A 23,033-nucleotide genomic window follows, 5' to 3' on the forward strand; every position below is an offset into this window, starting at 1 on the left:
TCCATGCCAGTCTTTGTTGACAAGCCGCCAGCATGTGACCACTGCAGGCAGTCAGTGGCCAGGACTGACAGGTGCTGTACCGGATCAGCGGAATATTGTAGTATTTGCGGCTTATTTTATTTTGTTTTTCGCCTTTACTTCTGGAAAACCCTTTACGTTGTGTTCATTTGTCACATAGGAGATGGAGGCGGCTGGTAACTGTAATCCTGTATGACTTCCTTGCGAATGATAACCGTGACTCTATGGTGTGAACAGCGCTTTAATTACAAGGATTGAATGTTCTGTTTTAGTTGCATTTTGGGCACATGAACCATAACACAGAAGCCATTGCAGATAGTAATCCATTCATAAAAGACTATGTTTAGTGATGAAGCTGATTACATTCCTGTACATTTCTTCCTATGTTTTAGGCTAGTATGGGCAGTGGAAGCATGTCCTTCAGCGGTATGTCCATGGACTGGAATGAGGTTTTAGCAGATTATGAAGGTATGAAAAGAGTAAAACAGGGTAATGTGTGAATTGTGCTTGCTTTTTAGAGTCGGATTTTGTAGTTTTGAATTGTGGTGGATCAATGTGAAATTCATGCTCACGGCAAACGAAATAGTGGCCATCAGTCTGTATGGTTAAGGGTTCAAAAAGGGTTTCCTGCGAAAAGAAGACATTTAATAGTCAGCATAGGGGATTTGCTCTCATAGTCAGTTCCTATATGATGTAGGTATATATAAATGGGTATAGCTGATGGGGCCGGCGCTCCAAAGCATCCACAGGATCAGCGCAGAGGAAGACTAGGAAATCTGTGACCCTGTCAATCATTGAAAGGTAACTTCGCTCCCTTTAGTGATGTACTCGTTTCATTTTGTCCCAGTCCAATGCCTCGGTCAGAAATAACAGACAAGAAGCAGTGCCTGCACGACAACAAACGGTTACGTGACCCACGACAAGCTGCACTCTTAGAAGCAGCGCAGATGATGAAAGTATACTAGAAAAGCGACTTTGAAGAATAGTTAGTACAACTGACCAAGGGGACCAAATAGTAGTAGAAGGACAAGGCGTCCTGAAAGTGCTGATATGGCCCCAACAGAGCCCCGATCTCAACCTCACGAGTCTGTCAGGGAGTACATGAAGAGATAGAAACCTAAATCCATAGAAGATCTGTGGTTAGTACTCCAAGATGTTTGCAATAACCTCCCTGTCGAGCGTTCCTTCAAAGCTGTGTGCACGTGTACCTGGAAGAATTGATTTTTGATGCTGTTTTGAAGACAGTGGGCGGTCACAGCAAATATTGTTTTGTTTTAGGTTTCTGTTTTGTTTGTTCACTTTTTTGTTGATAAAAATAAACTTTTAAGATGTTTTTATGCATTTTTACTTTGATTTTGAGCATTTTTTCATATTTAAATCCCTTTGTTTGTTTTTTCATTTTGGGGGGAGGGTATTATTCAGATTTTGACATAAATGGGATGCAAATGTACTAATTAAATGGGATTATCTTGTAGCACGTGAGTCTTGGAGACAGAACACGTCTTGGGGTGACATAGTAGAGGAAGAACCCTCTAGGCCACCTGGCCATGGGATCCATATGCATGAAAAACTGTCTTCACCTTCCAGAAAAAGGTTAGCTTGCTATACAGTACCCCAGATGCGCTGAATTTGTTCTCTCGTTTGGGGTTACAAAATAAATAACATTGTAACCCCTTACTGGCATGCTGTATACATGTACACATGCCAGGTGCAGGACCTGGGGGCTGACCCCACGCCATATGCGGCATGTAAGAGCAGTGATCGGAGCCAAGTGATGCTCTGATCACTGCAGTTAACTCCTTTATACTATTTCTGGGGCGTTCCATGCCCCCATAGACTCCCCAATGGCTTGTCTGCGGGATGCCATTGGTTTGCCATGGCAGTTAGTGGCTTCCTGAAGGCCCACTTGACTGCCATATCAGTACTTCTCTGAAGGCCAGCCACTGAAAGGCAAAAGTCCTCATATTTGACTATTTGTTAGCGTGTGTGTGTGTGTGTGTGTGTGTATATATATATATATATATATATATATATATATATATATATATATATATACACGTGTATATACACACATATTGGGGATTCTGTCAGGTAGGCAACATTTTTAGTTCAGGAGGCAGGGTTTATTAGCTCCATAAGCCCCGATGGGTCTTTTACACAAAGCAGCCATGCTCGGGACAAAGGAAAACACCGCAGGAAAGTACAGCTCATATGGCAAGTCAGTACTCAGCCAGGTATACCTCCAATACCCCAGCAGGTACCATACACCCACACACAGGTCAGCACCAAACCTCTCCAGCCCCCACACTCTGGCAGACTGTCCACCTTTCAATTCTCCTTTTCCTCTCTAGGAGTACAGCTGACCCCCCAGTCACGCCATTCAGAGAGAGGCCCCCAGTTTTCAGCTATGTTTCACATCTTGGTTGGTCGCTCACAAGCCTTAACACACTCGCCTCTTCTTCAATGTCCAGCAGACTCGCTAGCTCACAAGCAGCACGCTGAACCCCTTTCTGGGTTCTCAGCAAAACGATTTGGTTGATTTGTATCTTCTTGGTCGGTTTTTCTTGCGAAGCCAGTAGGTTCCTTTGTTTTTTTTACTGGACATGCTATGCAGGCTCCAGGAGACCCCATCTTGCGTCACTGTAAAGAGAGAAATGGGACTTGCAATCTATTAGACATTTATAACATATTCCTTGGAAATGCTATAAATGTCTAAGATGGGAATACATCTTTCACCTCTTCACACCATGGCCAGTATTCGTTTTTACTTTTGCGGCAATTACGACTGCTAGTCACTTTGGATAAGTCTCTAAGTTTTCCACATCTTGCCACTCACATTTTTGCCCATTCCTCAAAGGAAAATTGCTGCAGCTCATTCAAGTTAGATGTTTCCTCTGGTGAACAGTAATCTTCTAGTCTGACCACAGATTCTCAGTTGGATTAAGGTCTGGGTTTTGACTAGGCCACTCCAAAACATTTACACGTTTCCCCTTAAACCACTCAAGTGTTGCTGTAGCAGTCGCTTTAGGTCATTGTCTTGTTGGAAGTGAACGTCTGTCCCAGTCTCATATCACTGATAGACTGAAACAGGTTTTGCACCTGTATTTTGCACCGTCCATCTTCCCCTCGACTCGGACCATTTTTCCTGTCCCTGCTACCACAAATGGTGTTATTGAGGTGATGATCTGTGTTGGTTTGGCACCAGACATAGCATTTACCTTGGTGACCAAAAACTTGGTCTCAACTGACCACAGCACTTTCCTCAATGCATTTGGGGGGTCTCCCACATGTTTTTTGGGAAACTCAAAACAAGCCTTACAATTTTTGTGTGTAAGTAAAGTTTTTTTTTCTTCTGCCAACTCTTCCATAAAGGCCACCTCTATGGAGTGTACGCCTTATTGTGGTCATATGTACAGATACTCCAGTCTCTGCTTGGAAATCTGCAGTTTCTTCAGGGTTACCTTTGGTCTCTGTGCTGCCTCTCTGATTAATGCCCTCCTTGCCCGGGCTGAAAGTTTTGTTGTGTTGGCCTCTCTTGGCTGGTTTGTTGTGGTACCATGTTCTTTCCATTTGATGATAATGCATGTGATAGTGCTCTGGGGAATTAGCAGAGATTAGGATATTTTTTATAACCCAACTCTGCCTTGTTCTTCTCAACAACTTTGTCCCTGACTTGTTTGGAGATCTCCTCGGTCTTCATGGTGGTATTTGGTTAGTGGGTGCCTCTTGCTTAATGGTGTTGCAGCCTCTGTGGCCTTTCAGAAAAGGTGTATATATACTGACAGACCATGGGACACTTAGATTGTACACAGGGGACTTCCTATCACTAACCATGTGATTTATGGAGGTAATTGCTGTCCCAGAAATTTTTAGGGGTTCATCGCAAAAGAGGTGAATACATGCTAATTTTTAGTTATGTGATTCCCATGCATTTAATTTATCCCTATATTTTTCTCACTTCACCAACTTAGACTATTTAGGGCTGATTTTGTTACAAATCAGATTATAAAAATATTAAAACTTGTAGTATAATAAAATAGGTAAAATGCCAAGGGGGTGAATACTTTCGCAACCGTGTGTGTATCTACCTGTCAGTGGTGGTTGTGCATTCTAGATGGGAATTTATTCTTTGTAGGGGGGCTTTTCGTCAGTCCGCTCCCAGGCTATAGATCACAATTGTCTTTACCTTTTGTAGGACAATTGCTGAATCCAAAAAGAAGCATGAAGAGAAACAACGAAAAGCACAACAGCTGAGAGAGAAGCTGCAGGAAGAGAAAGCTCTTAAGGTTCAGAAACTTCTGGAAAGGGTGAGTATAGATTTATTTTCCAGGTAAAAAAAAAGATAACTTTTTTTTTCAGAAGTGTGGCCCAGGGTGTAGACTAGAGTACAGTCTTTGTTTTGTGCAATCTGTCCTTTTGATGCCCTTTTTGCATGTGGACTAGAGGACCAAAGGTTTTATTACACTTGTCACTCCATCTGACCGCACCACCTATGCCGCAAATCATGTACCGTTTTGCCTCGTTTGTCCTTTTCCGGGGAGAAACACATGAGGTCCTTGAATCAAGAACTGTGTTTTGCTGTCACTTCCATAACACTTACCCATCATAAAACTAGCCATTCAGCAAGCAGACATTTGAGTTAGGCCAAACTGGTTTGCTTACATTGCTACCACAGTTTCACGGAATCATAACTTGGCATTTTGATTGCTTTCTCCATAGCTACATACTGTATTTTTTAAAAATATAAGACGCGCTTTTTAGTAAGAAAAAACCTTGGTAAAAGTGTCTGCATCTTTTAGTTCAGAGGCAGGTTCTTATGATGTACACACTGACACAGCGTCCTTCCCGATCACTCAGGGAACTATGCATCACTGATGAGTCTATCAGGTCACATGCCTGGAAGGAGCTGTAACCCCTTAATGACCGCCAATACGTCTATTTACTGACCTGAGATATAAGAGCATAGCCTCCCCCGACAGGTGACAATCCAGCAGCTGTCGGCTGGACACTATAGCTGACAACTTGCTGCATCAGCCACGGTCAGTGTCGGCACCGTCCATGTCTCTTTAACACCTTGATGCTGTTAATCATATAAGTGGTTAACAGAGTGTGGGGGCTTCCCATCGGCTCCCTGAGATCATGATTGTGTGGTCCTGATGTTCACCATGGCAATTCACGGCCAAATAACGGCCTTAGAGTCTTCCGGCTATAGCGGCCTACTCAGAACGACATTTAGCGACATTTAGGTGGTAAAAGTAAACTTTTTCATTCCTGGTAATGTCACTTTGCATTAATTCCTGAAAGGCACCTTTGGGTTTTTTCTAATGTCTAGGACCCCCAAAGTCACTTTAAATCTGGATAGGTCCCTAAAAAATAAATTTTATAAAATTGCTTTGAAAAAGTGAAAAATTACTACTCTATTTTTAAACCTCTTAAATGCTAACAAAATAAACAATTATTTTACAAATGGTGCTGATGTATAGCAGACATGAGGGAAATGTTATTTGCTATTGTTTTTGAATGATATAACTATGTGGATTAAAGGGATAATCATTCAAAGTTTGAAAATTGCTAATTTTTTAACATTTTTCTCAAATTTCTGATATTTTTTTTATAAATAAGCTTTGTGTTCATCTACCTAAATTTACCACTATCATGCATTTATAATGAGCCACGGACAAAACAATCTCCGAATCGGTAGAAATTGTTGAATCGTTCCAGAGTTATTACCACATATAGTGACACAGGTCAGATTTCTAAAATTTGGCGTGGTCATTAAGGGGTTAAATGAGGTAGTGTGTGTGCAGCCGAGGTGTGTCTGTATATGTTTTTGGATGTAGTTGAGCTTTGTGTGTTGATGTAGCTGTGCTGCATGAATGTGCGCATGTAGCATTCTTGTGTGTGTGCGCAATACTGTACAGCTATATGTATATAATACACATGCTAGAGAGAAACACTATCAGGAGAACTACAACCTCCCTATTCTACCCTGCTGCATTAAATTGGTGATACTGACTTCTTTACGGCAAGGAAGTTTTAATCGGTAGAAAAAATTATTTTCCTATTTTCTGCTGTCTAAACCTGGGTGCTGCTCATAGAAACAGGTTTCTTAGAGTCTAATAAATACAGTATTTAAAAATGATTTACCTCTTTGGATCTGTTATGTTATCAGTGATCATTTCTGCTTTCAATTCTTCGGGCGTAGGCAGAAGACGTTAGATCTTGTTCCGATCATGGAGCGCCATGCACGGACTGGCCGCTGGTCTCATGACCCGAGGTTGGCAGCCTCATAACAATACATGAAGCTGTCATATTCTGGTTGGGAGACCCCCCTGGCCAGTCAGTGCATTGTGGTCCGTGATCAGACCGAGATCCATGGACGTCTACATGAGCTTTCTCCTTATCTGCAGGAGACTTCTCCCCGGGCTTACCTGTATCAGTTCGGTAAATGATTTTGGTCCCAATACTCCCTCCTTTTTCTCTGGATATTCTCATTTTTCTGTATATTATTAAGTTTCCTTTTTCATCATTATTAACTACTTCCTGTGTAATTGTATCTGCTTTTTTTTTCCTAATTGAATATCAATTTTTGCATTTTTTTAAATTTTTTTCTGATGGAGATTTTTGTGTTCTAGGAAAAGGATGTGCGAAAGTGGAAGGAGGAATTACTGGAGCAGAGGCGCAAAATGATGGACGAGAAGCTGCTTCATGCAGAATTTAAGCGGGAAGTCCAGTTACAAGCCATAGTGAAGAAGGCTCAGGAGGAGGAGGCCAAGGTACACTTTTTGGACAGGATAGTAACGTGTCACAAAAAATAACTTGATAAACAGCCAAATGTAGCTTCCACTCTCCAAAAATAACAATCTCCACTACATAAGAGGCGTGGATAGTGACTGGTGTGCATGTTCATGCGGGGACCTAATGCCTCTACATCCGACATAAAACCACAAGATTCTGATGAGATCATTTAAAGCTGCTTTCGAACGCCTTTAGCCTCAAATCTGAACAGAGTATTCTCAATTTTAGCATGTCGACCATCCTAGCTACAGAGATCTGGGAGATCAGCTTTATTTAAACTTTATAAACAACCATAGGAATGGGAGGAGTTGATCAATCCTCTGAATGAATTTGGCAAACCTTAGGCTGCCTGGTTGCAAGCGTGAAAAAAAGCACTTTACTCATATAGTGTAAATTAAAGTAAATCTGTCGGACTGCACAAGGCCACACCTTTTTTTTGCTAAGCTCCACCCACTTAAACACCAAAAAATGGGCAGAAAAATGCTTATTGAATCTGCCGCTACGTTGTTTGAGCCTCCTCTATTTTAGTGGTTTAATTGCTTTCTTACCATCTATTCTGTAAAGTAATACATTGACTTCATTGTGATCTTATGGGTCAGTCGGTCTGAACAAGCAAGACTGCAGTGTAAAGCATGGGCGAGTGTAAAGCAATGGCAATATCGTGGCTGTATGGTGAAACATGAGATTGATTTCAGAATGCAGCTAAAAGGTTACTGATCACAGCTTATTGTAATAGTTAGTGAGCAGCCGTAACTGCCGAAAATGCAGAGCAGATCAGTCCTATCCATAAAGGAGCGCTTGTGTAGCAATTAAAGGGAACCTGTCACCCCCAAAATCGAAGGTGAGCGAAGGCCACCGGCATCAGGAGCTTATCTACAGCATTCTGTAATGCTGTAGATAAGCCCCCGATGTATCCTGAAAGATGAGAAAAAGAGGATAGATTATACTCACCCAGGGGCGGTCCCGCTGCGGTCCAGTCCGATAGGCGTCGCGGTCCGGGGCCTCCCATCTTCTTACGATGACATCCTCTTCTTGTCTTCACGTTGCGGCTCCGGCGCAGGCGTACTTTGTGTGCTCTGTTGAGGGTAGAGCAAAGTACTGCAGTGCGCAGGCGCCGAGAAAGGTCAGAGAGGCCCGGCGCCTGCGCACTGCAGTACTTTGCTCTGCCCTCAACAGGGAGATAAAGTATGCGGGAGCCTGAAGACAAGAAGAGGACGTCATCGTAAGAAGATGGGAGGCGCCGGACCGCAGCGGGAATGCCCCTGGGTGAGTATAACCTAATCTCTTTTTCTCATCTTCCAGAATGCTGTAGATAAGCCCCTGATGCTGGTGGGCTTAGCTCACCTTCGATTTTGGGGGTGACAGGTTCCCTTTAAAGACATTGAATATTTTCTTATAAGTCAAGATACCGTTAATTTATAGGGTTTTTTTGTGCTTTTTAGGCTGTTTAGAGGTTAAGTATCACTTCTGAATTTGCTTAAATTTACAGGTAAATGAAATTGCCTTCATCAATACATTAGAAGCTCAAAACAAGCGCCATGATGTCCTAGCTAAGCTGAAGGAGTATGAGCAGAGACTCAATGAGCTGCAGGAAGAACGGCAGCGTCGACAGGAGGAGAAGCAAGCTCGTGATGAAGCTGTGCAGGTAAAAATGGTCTTAACATCAGAAAACTCCGATCCTTAGATTACAGTTGGCCAGGTTTGCCGTGGTTGATTTTTGGCACAAAATTCCTGCCTTTTATGCTCAGGAACGTAAACGAGTGCTAGAAGCTGAACGCCAGGCTCGTGTTGAGGAGCTGTTGATGAAGAGGAAAGAGCAAGAAGCTCGAATAGAGATGCAAAGGCAAGAAAAGGAGCGAGCACGAGAGGATGCAGCCAGAGAAAGAGCCAGGTAGGTTCAATGGAGCTGTGTGTTCTTACCCTAAACATTGCTCTTCATCTTCATTCCCTGGAGAAAGCTTATAAATCACCACTGCACATTCTCTGACATACAGTTTTTATAATTCATGATTATTTTATATCTTTAGGTTTTATTTTACATAAGTAGTAACTATTGTTTTTATATGGATGCATTTAAATATGCTGCTCATACTGTGCAGTAGATTAGTCCAGTGACCTAACTAAATAGATCTAAACTTTAGGATCCACTCTTAAGTATTACGAAGCATCTCAAGTGTAGTCGTGTGTCATTAGTACAGACAGACTGGGGTGCCATAGTGTCCACAGCTAGAAATTACTTTAGGGGCCCACACTGCAACTAGAAACAAATATTTTTTCAGCATTATTCCCCTTAGAGCGGAGTGTTGACGGGTAAAGTACAGATGGCTTCCGCACATCCTTGGTGCCCACACCATAACTGTGGTGTACAATTACGGTAGTTGTATTAAAGGGTTTCACGGGTGAAAACATGTTATTGTTTGATGGGTGTCTGACCACATGGACACACCAGTTGGAAAAATGGGGAACTTTTATCCCCTGACATGTTGGATCCCTGACTGCAGCACCACTCATTCTCTATGGGGCTGTCGAAAAAAGCCTAGCGAGGTGCTCAGCAACGTCATAGGGAATAAATGGAGTGGTGGTCATACAGTAATATCACATACAAGGGACAAGTACTATCTGAACATGACAGGACCGCATATTAGCGTCACTGCATTACCAATGCTGATCATTAACTAAAGCCACAGTTCTAACACTAATATTACTACCAGTGACAGTTATACATAGGAGCTCTGTAGACAATATATAAGGCACAGTGTAAGTGTTCATGTAAATTCAGTGATCACCATTGACAGTCATACATAGGAGCTCTCTAGACAATTTATAAGGCATAGTGTAAGTGTTCATGTAAATCCAGTGATCACCAGTGGCAGTTATACATAGGAGCTCTGTTGACAGTATATAAGGCATAGTGTAAGTGTTCATGTAAATCCAGTGATCACCAGTGACTGTTGTACATAGGAGCTCTGTAGACCATTTATAACGCATAGTATAAGTGTTCATGTAAATCCAGTGATCAGCAGTGACAGTTATACATAGGAGCTCTGTAGACAGTATATAAGCCAATATTGTAGGTGTTCATGTAAATCCAGTGATCACCAGTGACAGTTATACATAGGACAGTATATAGTGAAAGTGTTTTGCTAAATCCAGTGACTCATCTATGAGGTCTCTAATTGAAGTAATTAATTTTTGCCTTTTTTTAACATCCAGTGCAGATTGCTATCACTTCTTGCAGGCATTACTTGTCTCTACAGAATGTAGTGCATACACATCTATGGCTATTCGCTTCTAGGGCACCCTCCCAATTATTTTTTTCCCACTTCTACACTGCGCCAGGTGAAGAAGGAAAGTGCCACAGTGCTGCCCTGTACAATAAGCGTACCTCTTTTGTTTTCCCCACAGTAACAATATCCACAAAAATAAAATACTTTACATTAGTGATGTTCCTCTTTGTGATCCCCTCACGGTATCAATGTTCTTTTCTGTGGCCCCTTACAATAGTAAAATTCCTCTTTGTGCCCCCATACAGTAATAATGTTTGTCTTTTTGCTCTAACACATCAGTAGTCCCGTTCCTAAGTAGCACCCAAACAGTAGTAATGTACAGCTTTTGGCCCCATATATTTATTAATTAATGTATGAGGAAACAAGGTTGGCATTGTTAATGAATAGGGCCACAATGGTGACATTATAAATGTTCCCGTTGTAGCACCATGCATTAATAAAGTCCTCCCTTGTGGCCCTGTACAGTAATAATGTTCCCCAATAGTCACCATACAGTAATAATGTCCCTCATTCTGGCCTCCATACAGAATAATGTCCCCCATTCTGTTCCCAGTATAGTGATATGTTCCTCAATCTATCCCCAATATAATAATAATGTCACCCTCTGTGGCCCCCATACAATAATAATATCCCTCAATTTGATCCCAATATAGTAATGATGTCCCTCATAAACTATAATGTCTCCCTGTGTGGCCCTCATACAGTATATTGTTCCCCTCTGTGGCCCCCATAAAGTATGATTTTCCCCTTCTGTGTCTTTGCTCTCTGTAGTATAATGTCCCTTTTTGTGGCTTCTATACATTATAATGTGCCCCATTCTAACCCCTTACTGTATATACAGTGATATGTCGTCCTCTGTGGTAACCATGCAGTATAATACCCCCATTTTGGACCTTATTCAGTATAATATACCCCTTTGTGGCTTCCTTACATTATAATGTCCCACTCTGTGGCACACTTTACATGGCAAAAAACAAAACCATTTCTCTCACCTGTTCCCATGTGTCGGCCCCTGTTGCTGGTCTCTGATAGGCTAATGGCATGTACAGGTATTGCGGCACATTGAGCTGTTTGTTTTCTGCTATAGTTTTCAGATTAAAATAGAGCTGACACCAGCAGGTTGCCCGATACTCTGGCTTAGGAGACCATCAGGTCCCCCAGTGAGCCCATCTGAACCCTTAGATTAGTGATATTTGCACTATATCAACTTCCATCAACTTCCCTTTAATTGTAGTGATGCATATCTCATTGGGTGAGTTTCAGTAAGCGAGATTATACTCCCTATAAAGTTTCCTGTTGTAAGGGGGACATGACTTCAACATAAAGGACCAGTGGGTTAATGCTCAATTGGTAGTGAGTAGTGATGAGCGAGTATACTCGTTGCTTGAGATTTTCCGAGCATGCTCGGGGGGTCTCCCGAGTATTTGTAAGTGCTTGGAGATTTTGTTTTTGTTGATGCAGCTGCATGATTTACAGCTGCTAGCCAGGCTGAGTACATGTGGGGGTTGCCTGGTTGCTAGGGAATCCCCACATGTAACTAAATCTCCGAGCACTAAAAAATACTCGGAGGACACCTGAGCGTGCTCAGGAAATCTCGAGTAACGAGTATACTCTCTCATCACTAGTAGTGAGATGAGGGAGGGAGGAAGAGGCCCATAAGTAAAGAAAGAAGCAGGTTTTTCTGATAAGACGTATTACAAAGATTTTTTTGACTTTGTAATATATCTTGATTATGTACTGTTGATTTATGCAAAGTTTCATGAAAGTGCAGGGCCCCAATTCATCAAAGTGAAAGTCAAATTTCTGGTATAACATGCTTTGAAAAGTTGCAAAGGACAGACAAGCTGCTTTTTAGTTCAAACAGGCAACCATTGGGCACTGGCAGTCAGGCACCCATTGGACACTGGGAGGCAGGCAACCATTGGACACTGGGAGGCAGGCAACCATTGGACACTGGGAGGCAGGCAACCATTGGACACTGGGAGGCAGGCAACCATTGGACACTGGCAGGCAGGCAGCCATTGGACACTGGCAGGCAGCCATTGGACACAGGCAGGTAGCCATTGGACACTGGCAGGCAGGCAGCCATTGGACACTGGCAGGCAGGCAGCCATTGGACACTGGCAGGCAGGCAGCCATTGGACACTGGCAGGCAGGCAGCCATTGGACACTGGCAGGCAGGCAGCCATTGGACACTGGCAGGCAGGCAGCCATTGGACACTGGCAGGCAGGCAGCCATTGGACACTGGCAGGCAACCATTGAACACTGGCAGGCAACCATTGAACACTGGCAGGCAACCATTGAACACTGGCAGGCAACCATTGAACACTGGCAGGCAACCATTGAACACTGGCAGGCAACCATTGAACACTGGCAGGCAACCATTGAACACTGGCAGGCAACCATTGAACACTGGCAGGCAACCATTGAACACTGGCAGGCAACCATTGAACACTGGCAGGCAACCATTGAACACTGGCAGGCAACCATTGAACACTGGCAGGCAACCATTGAACACTGGCAGGCAACCATTGAACACTGGCAGGCAACCATTGAACACTGGCAGGCAACCATTGAACACTGGCAGGCAACCATTGAACACTGGCAGGCAACCATTGAACACTGGCAGGCAACCATTGAACACTGGCAGGCAACCATTGGACACTGGCAGGCAACCATTGGACACTGGCAGGCAGGCAGCCATTGGACACTGGTAGGCAGGCAACCATTGGACACTGGCAGGCAGGCAACCATTGGACACTGGCAGGCAGGCAGCCATTGGACACTGGCAGGCAGGTAGCCATTGGACACTGGCAGGAAGGCAGCCATTGGACACTGGCAGGCAGGCAACCATTGGACACTGGCAGGCAGGCAACCATTGGACACTGGCAGGCAAGCAACCATTGGACACTGGCAGGCAGGTAGCCATTGGACACTGGCAGGCAGGCAGCCATTGGACACAGGCAGGCAGCCATTGGACACTGGCAGGCAGGCACCCATTGGACACTGGCAGGCAGGCACCCATTGGACACTGGCAGGCAGGCAACCATTGGACACTGGTAGGCAGGCAATCATTGGACACTGGCAGGCAAGCAACCATTGGACACTGGCAGGCAGGTAGCCATTGGACACTGGCAGGCAGGCAACCATTGGACACTGGCAGGCAGGCAGCCATTGGACACTAGCAGGCAGGCATCCATTGGACAATAGCAAGTGCAATGTACACTGAAAAGTGAGGGAGAGGTAGTTCCAGCTCCTGTAGTACTAACAGAATGCTGATGAGGACCCAACCACTCAAAAAAGTGGATGATGAGTTACAAAGTATGAAAATCTGGACAGCTGCTTGATTTACTACATTAATATGTACTCTAGAAGTAGATTTAACTTGTGAGACATAAAAGCCACAGAACCATGCTTTTACATAGGTTTTGTGTAAAAAGGACAACTATGCTATAAGTGCTTGCATGGCTCCCAATGTATGTCTGCTGGCAATGAAGTGTCACTACAAGGTGACAGCGCACTGAAGTATTGTGTGGAGCGCTTTGGTATCCAGATTACTACTAGGACTCAGACCTTCAGAGCGATGTTTGGATTGTGTGGAAAATGTGACGTCTTCTAGCAATAAATATAATATTAGATCACTGATTTACAAGCTCATAAATCATTTTGCAGGCAGTGTAGATAATTTATAAATTGTAGAATAATTGTTGAACTGTTTCTGATGACTGCGATATTGATTTATTACATTAGCAGCATTTTTAGTGGTTTTCCATGTGCACAGTTTAACTTTAGTGTATATTTTTGTTTGGCGAAGTCAAGATGAAAAGTGCTTCATTGGAGATTTAGGTATAAGAGCTTTAGAGTTATGGATTAATAACTTACCCATCACTCAATAGACACATGATGCAATCTGTTTGCTCGCAGTGTACTCGCCAGGGAATTTCTACTGCTAAGGATTTGCCTGTTTTCTCTACAAGAAACATGGCTTCTTTGCTTAGAAGAGCACACAATTAGTTCTGTCAAGCGTGTATTAGCATAAAACAATACATCATATCTAATATGGCACCATGGGAGGTACCTGACCCATGCCCGTCTTTGTATTATAATGTCATGTGCCTGAACCATTCATATTGTGAAAATCCAAGGTTTTGTGTGATAAAGCCTCACCTTTAATATAATCTACTAGCTGAAGAGCCCAGCGTTGCCTGGGTATAGTAAGTATCTGGTTAGTTATAGCACCTCATTTCTCTTATTTTCCCATCACGCCTCTCATTTTCCCCCTCACATCTCTCATTTTCTCTCTCACATCTCTCATTATCTTCCTCACACCTCTCATTTTGCCAATCACTCCTCTTTGTTTCCCCCTCACTCCTCTCATTCCCCCCTCACTCCTCTTATTCCCCCCTAACACTTGTCATTTCGACCTCACATCTGTCATTTTCCGATCACTACACTATTTTCCCTCACTCCTCTCATTTTACACTCACACCTTTTCATTTTCTCCTCACACCTTTAATTTTCACCTCACACCTTTCATTTTCGCCTCACACCTCTCATTTTCATCTCACACCTCTCATTTTCCCCTCAGTATATACATGTTTGTCATCTCTCTTATATATAGTATACACCTGTATGTCATCTCCTGTATATACCTGTATGTCATCTCCCCTGTATATAGTATATACCTGTATGTCATCTCCCCTGTAAATAGTATATACCTGCTGTATGTCATCTCCTCCTGTATATTGTATATACCTATGTGTCATCTCCTCCTGTATATAGTATATACCTGTATGTCATCTCTTCTGTATATAGTATATACCTGTATGTCATCTCCTCCTATATATAGTATATACCTGTATGTCATCTCCTGTATATAGTATATACCTGTATGTCATCTCCCCTGTATATAGTATATACCTGCTGTATATCATCTCCTCTTTATACCTATGTGTCATCTCCTCTTTTATATAGTATATACCTGTATGTCATCTCCTGTATATAGTATATACCTGTATGTCATCTCCCCTGTATATAGTATATACCTGCTGTATATCATCTCCTCCTCTTTATACCTATGTGTCATCTCTTTTATATAGTATATACCTGTATGTCATCTCCTCCTTTATATAGTATATACATGTGTCATCTCCTCCTGTATATAGTATATACCTGTATGTCATCTCCTATATATAGTATATACCTGTATGTCATCTCCTCCTGTATATAGTATATACCTGTAAGTCATCTCCTCCTGTATATAGTATATTCATGTGTGTCATCTGCTCCTGTATATAGTATATACCTGTGTGTCATCTCCTCCTATATATAGTATATACCTGTATGTCATCTCCTGTATACAGTATATATCTGTAAGTCATCTCCTCCTGTATATAGTATATTCCTGTGTCATCTGCTCCTGTATATAGTATATACCTGTATGTCATTTCCTCCTGTATATAGTATATATCAAAAAAACACCAAAGAACAAAGAGGCAGCAAGCAGTCCAATCATTGTAAATGTACAAACATACTTTATTAGCTAAAAAGACCAGGAACGAACATGACAGGGGGATTCGTCCCCATACAATCAACACCATGTATCCATATGGACAGGGTAAAGGTGACTATAGTGCATACAAAAAATCATCATTTACTATCCGATATCAATAATATACACAACAAATCATTATGCCAGACTATTAATATAGAGATGCTGTGGACCCTAGTCCTATATTAATGAAAGAAAAAGTCTGACATATAAAGAATCTAAAGTATACATACCGAGTAGATATATCAAGACAGGTTAGCACCTCACCCTAGTCCGCCCCGACGTACGTTTCGGCGGGTGCCTTTATCAAGGGGTACCCCTTGATAAAGGCACCCGCCGAAACGTACGTCGGGGCGGACTAGGGTGAGGTGCTAACCTGTCTTGATATATCTACTCGGTATGTATACTTTAGATTCTTTATATGTCAGACTTTTTCTTTCATTAATATAGGACTAGGGTCCACAGCATCTCTATATTAATAGTCTGGCATAATGATTTGTTGTGTATATTATTGATATCGGATAGTAAATGATGATTTTTTGTATGCACTATAGTCACCTTTACCCTGTCCATATGGATACATGGTGTTGATTGTATGGGGACGAATCCCCCTGTCATGTTCGTTCCTGGTCTTTTTAGCTAATAAAGTATGTTTGTACATTTACAATGATTGGACTGCTTGCTGCCTCTTTGTTCTTTGGTGTTTTTTTGATGTATTGCCTGGCAGTTGGTCCAGTATGATCCTATTTCTTTGGTCCCAGTATATAAGTAGATATACAAACCTAATCTAGGTAGATAATTAATATGGTGGTGACTTCATATTATTCCACGCTTTTGTTCTGTTTGTATATAGTATATACCGTAAGTCATCTCCTATATATAGTATATACCTGTGTGTCATCTCCCCTGTATATAGTATATACCCGTGTGTCATCTCCTCTGTATATAGTATGTACCTGTGTGTCATCTCCTGTATTAGACCTCGTTCACACGTTATTTGGTCAGTATTTTTACCTCCGTATTTGTAAGCTAAATTGGCAGCCTGATAAATCACCAGCCAACAGGAAGCCCTCCCCCCTGGCAGTATACATTAGCTCACACATACACATAATAGACAGGTCATGTGACTGACAGCTGCCGTATTTCCTATATGGTACATTTGTTGCTCTTGTAGTTTGTCCGCTTATTAATCAGATTTTTATTTTTGAAGGGTAATACCAGACTTGTGTGTGTGTTAGGGCGAGTTTCATGTGTCAAGTTGTGTGTGTTGAGTTGCGTGTGACGACATGCGTGTAGCGACTTTTGTGAGATGAGTTTTGTGTGGTGACATGCGTGTAGCAACTTTTTGTGTGTCGAGTTGCATGTGACAGGTTAGTGTAGCAAGTTGTGTGCAGCAAGTTTTGCACATGGCGAGTTTTGCGCGTGGCGAGTTTTATGTGTGGTGCGTTTTGAGTAGGTGCAAGTTTTGTGTGAGGCAACTTTTGCATATGTTGCAACTTTTGTGCATGTGGCAATTTTTCCACTTGTGCAAGTTTTGCGTGTGGTGCGTTTTCCATGAGGTGAGTTTTGCATTGTGAACATCAATTTTCAAGTCAAGGGGATTTAGGTCTGGACTTTGACTGAGCCATTCAAGTACATGAATATGCCTTGATCTAAACCATTCCATTGTAGCTCTGGCAGTATGTTTAGAGTTGATGTCCTGCTGAAAGATGACCTTACGTCCCAGTCTCAAGTCTTTGGCAGCCTCTAACAAGTTTTCCTCCAAGGTTGCCCTATATTTAGCTCCACCCATCTTCCCATCAACTCTCACCAGCTGTTCTGTCTGTGCTGAAGAAAAATATCCCCACAGCATGATGCTGCCACCACCATGTTTGATGATGGGGATGGTGTTTTCAGGGTGATGTGCAGTGTTCGTTTTCTGCTACACATGGTATTTTGCATTTAGCTTAAAAAGTTCTCCTTTGATCTCATTTGACCAGAACAAATTCCTCCACATGTTAACTGTGTCCCTTACATGGCTTTTTTCAAACTGCAAATGGGACTTTTTGTGACGTGCTTTCAAAAATGTCTTTCTTCTTACCACTCTTCCATAAAGTCCAGAACTGTGGAGCATACAAGTAGTTGTCCTGTGGACAGGGTCTCCCACCTGATCTGTGGATTTCTGCAGCTCCTCCAGAGTGACTATGGGCCTCTTTTCTGCTCTTCTAATTCGTCCTCTCCTTGCTTTGGATGTCGGTTTACAGTAGGTGGACGTCCATGTCTTGGTAGATTTGTAGTTGTGCCAAACTCCTATTTTTGGCTGCTTGATTGAACAGTGCTCCCTGAAATGTTCAGAAGTTTAGCTGTCTTTTTTTTTTTTTTTTTAAATCTAACCCTGCTTTACTCTTCTCGGCTTTATCCCTGACCTGTCTTGTGTGTTCCTTGGTTTTCATGATGCTGTTTGATCCCTAATGTTCTCAAACCTCTGAGGCCTTTACAGAACAGCTGTAGTTATACTGAAAATAAATTACACACAGGTAGATTCAATTTACTAATTATGTGACTTCTGGAGGCAACTCTGGATTTTATTTAGTGGTATCACACTACAAGGAGGCCGAATACAAATGCAAGTCACAATTTTCAGATTTGTATTTTTAAAATATTTAGAAAACCATGTATCATTTCCTTTATACTTCATAAATACTTGTTACTTAGTGTTGGTATATAACATAAAATCACAATAAAATACACTTAAGTTTTAGTGTAACGTGCAAAAATGTGGAAAAGTTCACGGGGTATGGAGACTTTTTTAAGGCACTGTATGTTTTTTGCAAGAAAATATCACTTTCAGCAGAAACACTCTGTAATTCTTTAGAGTAGGTTTTATTCACTATCTGTTATATTCATTGTCTCATTGTAGCAACTTTCATAAAGTCCATGTGGATATTTTGACAGCATGGCGCCAAGGTAATCCGCATTACTGCTTTGTGGTCTGTTCACATCGCGCTTTTTGTTTGCACACGAAGGAAGCTCCTGAAATACTTTGTGCATAGAGCTCCATTAGTCAGAGACCAAATTAGTGTCCTGGTAGATTGCAGAAATGGTATATCAGAGTAGTTATACTATTCCGTCCCATGAGTCCAGTAAAAACGCACAGTGTACTTTTTCTTTTAGCATGGCAACCTATAGGTTTTGGATGTCACAATATGGAATCCATCACAGGCATTTGTTACATGACATGAGTCTGTGTGTAACATATACACTAAGAGCTTTTCCCTGTATGGAATAGAAAAAAGAACATCACGTTCGGGCAGATTTATCAAAACTGTCTCACTCTTGGTGCAAGCATAGACTAGATACTATTAATTGTGCCACCATTAAAAAGTGTCTCATGTTTGATTAACTAATTTAAAGCTGTATAGTCTGATTATACCGCCTATTACTTGGCTTACTTTGTGCCAGAGACATGCGCAACAATTTTGGCATACTGTGTTGCATATATGGCCACACCCCATCAGAAAAGTCATGAAAAGTCTCTAAAACACATAGTAAATATTGCACAAGTCATGAAATACATTTTTGGGGATAAATTACACCAGTATTCTGACATGTCTGGCTTGGTAAATGTCCAATTAGCAACTCTGATAGCAGTCCTCATGGAATTGTATGTTCTCACCCATGTTGGACACACAATGATGGGCAAATTGCTGTAGAAATCTCTGTACATTTGTAAGATTTTTTTTATTATTTTGTAGCCAGGAAATTAAAACTTTTATAAATATTGAAGGGAGTATGTCACTGCACAAAATGCTATGTAGGGGACTAAACCCCTTTAAAGATCATACTTGGGGCTCTCGTGCTGGACATGGGGAGGCTATGGGCCTCTACTGTTGGACATGGGGAGGCTTGTGGGGGTCTCATGCTGGACGTGGGGAGGCTATGGGGTTTTCATGCTAGACATGGGGTGTCATGCTGGTTGAGAAGATATGGGGCTCTCATTCTGGACATGGGGAGGCTTACAGGTGATCTCATGCTGGACATTGAGAGACTTTGTGGCTCTCATCCTAGACATTGAGAGGCATGGAGCTCTCATGCTGGACATGGGAAGGCTGTGGGGCCTCATGCTGGACGAGAGGAGGCTATAGGGTTCTTTTGCTGGACATGGGGAGGCTATGAGGCTCTCATGCTGGACATTGGGAGGCTGTGGGTTCTAATGCTGGATGAAAGGAGGCTATGGGGGTCTCATGCTAGACATGGGGTCTCATGCCTGACATGGAGAGGCTATGGGGTGCTCATGCTCCATGAGAGGAGGCTGTAGGGTTCTCATGCTGCACATGGGAGGATATGGAGGGTCTCATGCTGGTGTGAGTGAGCCCTCACTGTGCGCTCTTATCTCCGGCTCATGACTGCAATGCAGTACCAAGCAGTGGGCACACACAGAAGCCAGCGATGAAAGCACACGCACAACGAGCACGGCTGAGCTGCGGTGGCGTCACTGAGGAGGAGCAGAGCCGCTCATTGAGTTCAGGCAGTGATCGATTGAGTGCGGTCAGTCAAGATATGACAGTGTTCAAAATGCAAATTGATGAGGAATAATGGTGCACCGAAGGCCCCTCATTTGCATTCAAAATAAACCTGGGTTGTTTTTCTGGCAATTAAACAAATAAAATATATGCAACAGGTATAATTTTTATAGGGGCTTGTACTTGTGTAAGTTGTTTAACCCCTTAACGACCGCCAATACGCATTAAAACCGGCAGCTGCTAAGGGTACTTATTCTCTCATTGCTGGCTGTAGCACCCCCAGAGTCTGAAAATCTCCAGGGTTTCGGCTACCGTGAGTAGCGGAAGACCCTGGAGAACATGATCAAAGCCGAATTTTCTGGTCCCTGATCACAAAAAAAAGTGAGCCCGCCGTTACAATGATTTCAACCTCTTCCGACATGTTCACATTGCATTAAAGCAGCCCTTTCAACACATGCATTAAACGGGCTGCGTTATTGCAAGTGACGACATGCCATCACGCTAGCGCAGATAGAGGTAGCAGATGCTCTATCTGCGCTAGCGGTGGCGGACCCGTAAACGCTGCAGCCCGTGTCCCATTGTGGGCGTGCGCTAGCGATGCATTTGACATAGGGCTTAATGGCGGCGTTAACGACTGCGTTACACCGCGTTATGCAGACTGCTAAAACGTAATGTGAACCCAGCCTTATGCATGTAAGAGGATAGAGAAATGATGCCCCCTGATATCTTCGCCATCCTTGGGCCCTCCTGATCTGTCCCCTGGCCCTCCGCGTCCTCTTCCTTAAAAAAAATAAAAAAATGGCGGGCAAATGCACAGTACACCCACCAAGATCTGCCTGGCGGTACCCGGCAACAATAGGGAATTTTTCCTATTGGTTCTTTTTGATCACTGATAGACACTATCACAGTGATCAAAAGCAAAAAAAAATAGTAAATCAAATCCCCCTCTTTTTTACCCCTTAGTTAGATAAAAATGAAAAAATTAAAAACAAACAAACATGTTTTTCCATTCTGTGTGGTTGAGGTTGTTAGGTTTGGGGTTAGGGTTGTTGTTGTTTTTTTCTTTTCAAAAGTAAAAGAAAGAAAATTACGATATGATGGCTAGTGTTTAGCGCAAGTGCTCGCCATGTGAGTTTGCATCGTGGATCCCCGCATTTTTTTGGGGGGTGTTTTAGCAGCAGCAGAACATGCAGTGCCTTGAGCATGTCACTCGAGCGCTCGCGATATTTGGTGCATATCCGAGCACCCGATACAAGCTGAAGTAGCAAGCACTCATGCTCAACACTAAAATCCTTAAGGGGTGTGGTTTCCAAAATGGGGTCACTTGTTGGGGGTTTCCACTGTTTAAGGCACATCAGGAGCTCTCCAAATGCGACATGGCAACCGCTAATTATTCCGCCAAATTTTACATTCAAAAAGTCAAACGCTGCACTTTCTCTTCCGAGCCCTGCCGTGCACCCAAACAGTAGATTTCCCCCACAAATAAGGTATCGGTGTACAGGAGAAATTGCACAACAAATTTTGGGGTCCATTTTCTCCTGTTACCATTATGAAAATGACGTCGTTCAAAAGTACAACTTGTCCCACGAAAAATAAGCCCTCACATGGCAATATTGACGGAAAAATAAAAAAGTTATGGCTCTGGGAAGGAGGGGAGCGAAAAACAGAAACACAAATCCAAAAAAAGCTGGGGTCATGAAGGGATTAAAGAAAATTACCAAAGTGCCTAAGAGCCCCCAGAAAGTTCCTAGTCACAAGAGCTACCTAACTTGTATTTGCCCAGCTATGCAGTAGTATACCATTGTGTTTTGGGGAATAAATACAGTTGTAGGGTTACATGACTGTTAAAAGAAATGTCTTTAATATTTTCATCTATGTTCCTAGTTCTGATGCCACCTGTTGCTCCAATTTGCTTGCTGTTTCCCCCTTGTATTATGGGCCCCATATATTACTGAGATCCTCAGTCTTATGCTTGCTCGCATGGCAATCCGTCCCATGAGGATCCTTACAGCAGTATTGATGCTGATGTTTCACAAAGACATAGTATTGAGGTGAACGTGACCAGTCCAGCTGTAGCGGTGCAGCCATGTGAGATATATAGTTTGCTACATTGTGACTGATCCCTGTGCATAGTATCGTGATACAGCCGTGAACACCACTTCCAATAAATGCTTAGATATTACATGCAGACAATATTGTCTTCCAGAGTTCATTCATTATCTGTCAGTACCGTGCGCTGATGGTTTGTATTGTGGGAAGTACGGTCTTTATATAAAACGCTGCAGTAACCTGACTTGGAAAGATGAACCCTCCAATGGACCGAGCTATGATACATGCTTTATATGCAAACATTGGGTAATGGCTGGTAGTTCCTAAGCTAGTTAAGCATAAAGCCTACAAACATCCTTGCATTTTTTGTTTGTTTGCTTGCACCGTGCAAACTGATGCAGCTTTGTAATGTCTTCCTTTAAGGGAACCTGTTATGAGATTCATGCTGAGTGAGCCCCAGGCAGCATGAATAGGAGCCCAGCGGTGCGATTGTAGCCACATATCCCGTCCCCAGCCCATTTAGCCTATGTACACACAGAGACCTGTCCATCAACTGGATCGGTGCAAGAGAAGCCAGCTGGGGACCACATCAGTCAGGTCAACCCCTTGGAGTAATCGTTGGCTTTTTAAAATATGTTTTCAGTGCAACTCAATCACACCTCCGTGTTTAAACCCATATGTGAAAAAATGGTGATCAGTGTTTTGGATCAGTGTGTGGTCCGTGCGCACATTGTTACGATCAGTGTCATCAGTGTTTTTCATGGATTAATATATTACAAAGTTTCTATCCACCGCAATGTGGTTGCTACTGCACCCCCGGCCTACTG

General features: G+C 42.6%; 1 protein-coding gene across 4 annotated transcripts in view; it reads left to right on the plus strand.

Moving 5' to 3' along the window:
- The window catches only part of SCAPER (S-phase cyclin A associated protein in the ER), a 369,596-nt gene that overhangs the window by 118,438 nt on the left and 228,125 nt on the right, over positions 1–23,033 (plus strand). For all 4 annotated transcript variants that reach the window (XM_077264248.1, XM_077264247.1, XM_077264249.1 and 1 more), the window contains 6 exons: positions 411–486; positions 1,494–1,611; positions 4,214–4,325; positions 6,654–6,794; positions 8,306–8,461; positions 8,565–8,707. In XM_077264248.1, coding sequence (XP_077120363.1) covers positions 411–486; positions 1,494–1,611; positions 4,214–4,325; positions 6,654–6,794; positions 8,306–8,461; positions 8,565–8,707 — 746 coding nt within the window. The remainder of the gene's footprint in view (positions 1–410; positions 487–1,493; positions 1,612–4,213; positions 4,326–6,653; positions 6,795–8,305; positions 8,462–8,564; positions 8,708–23,033) is intronic.

The sequence above is a fragment of the Ranitomeya variabilis genome, chromosome 5, assembly GCF_051348905.1.
Source record: "Ranitomeya variabilis isolate aRanVar5 chromosome 5, aRanVar5.hap1, whole genome shotgun sequence".
NCBI classification, from domain to species: Eukaryota; Metazoa; Chordata; class Amphibia; order Anura; family Dendrobatidae; genus Ranitomeya; species Ranitomeya variabilis.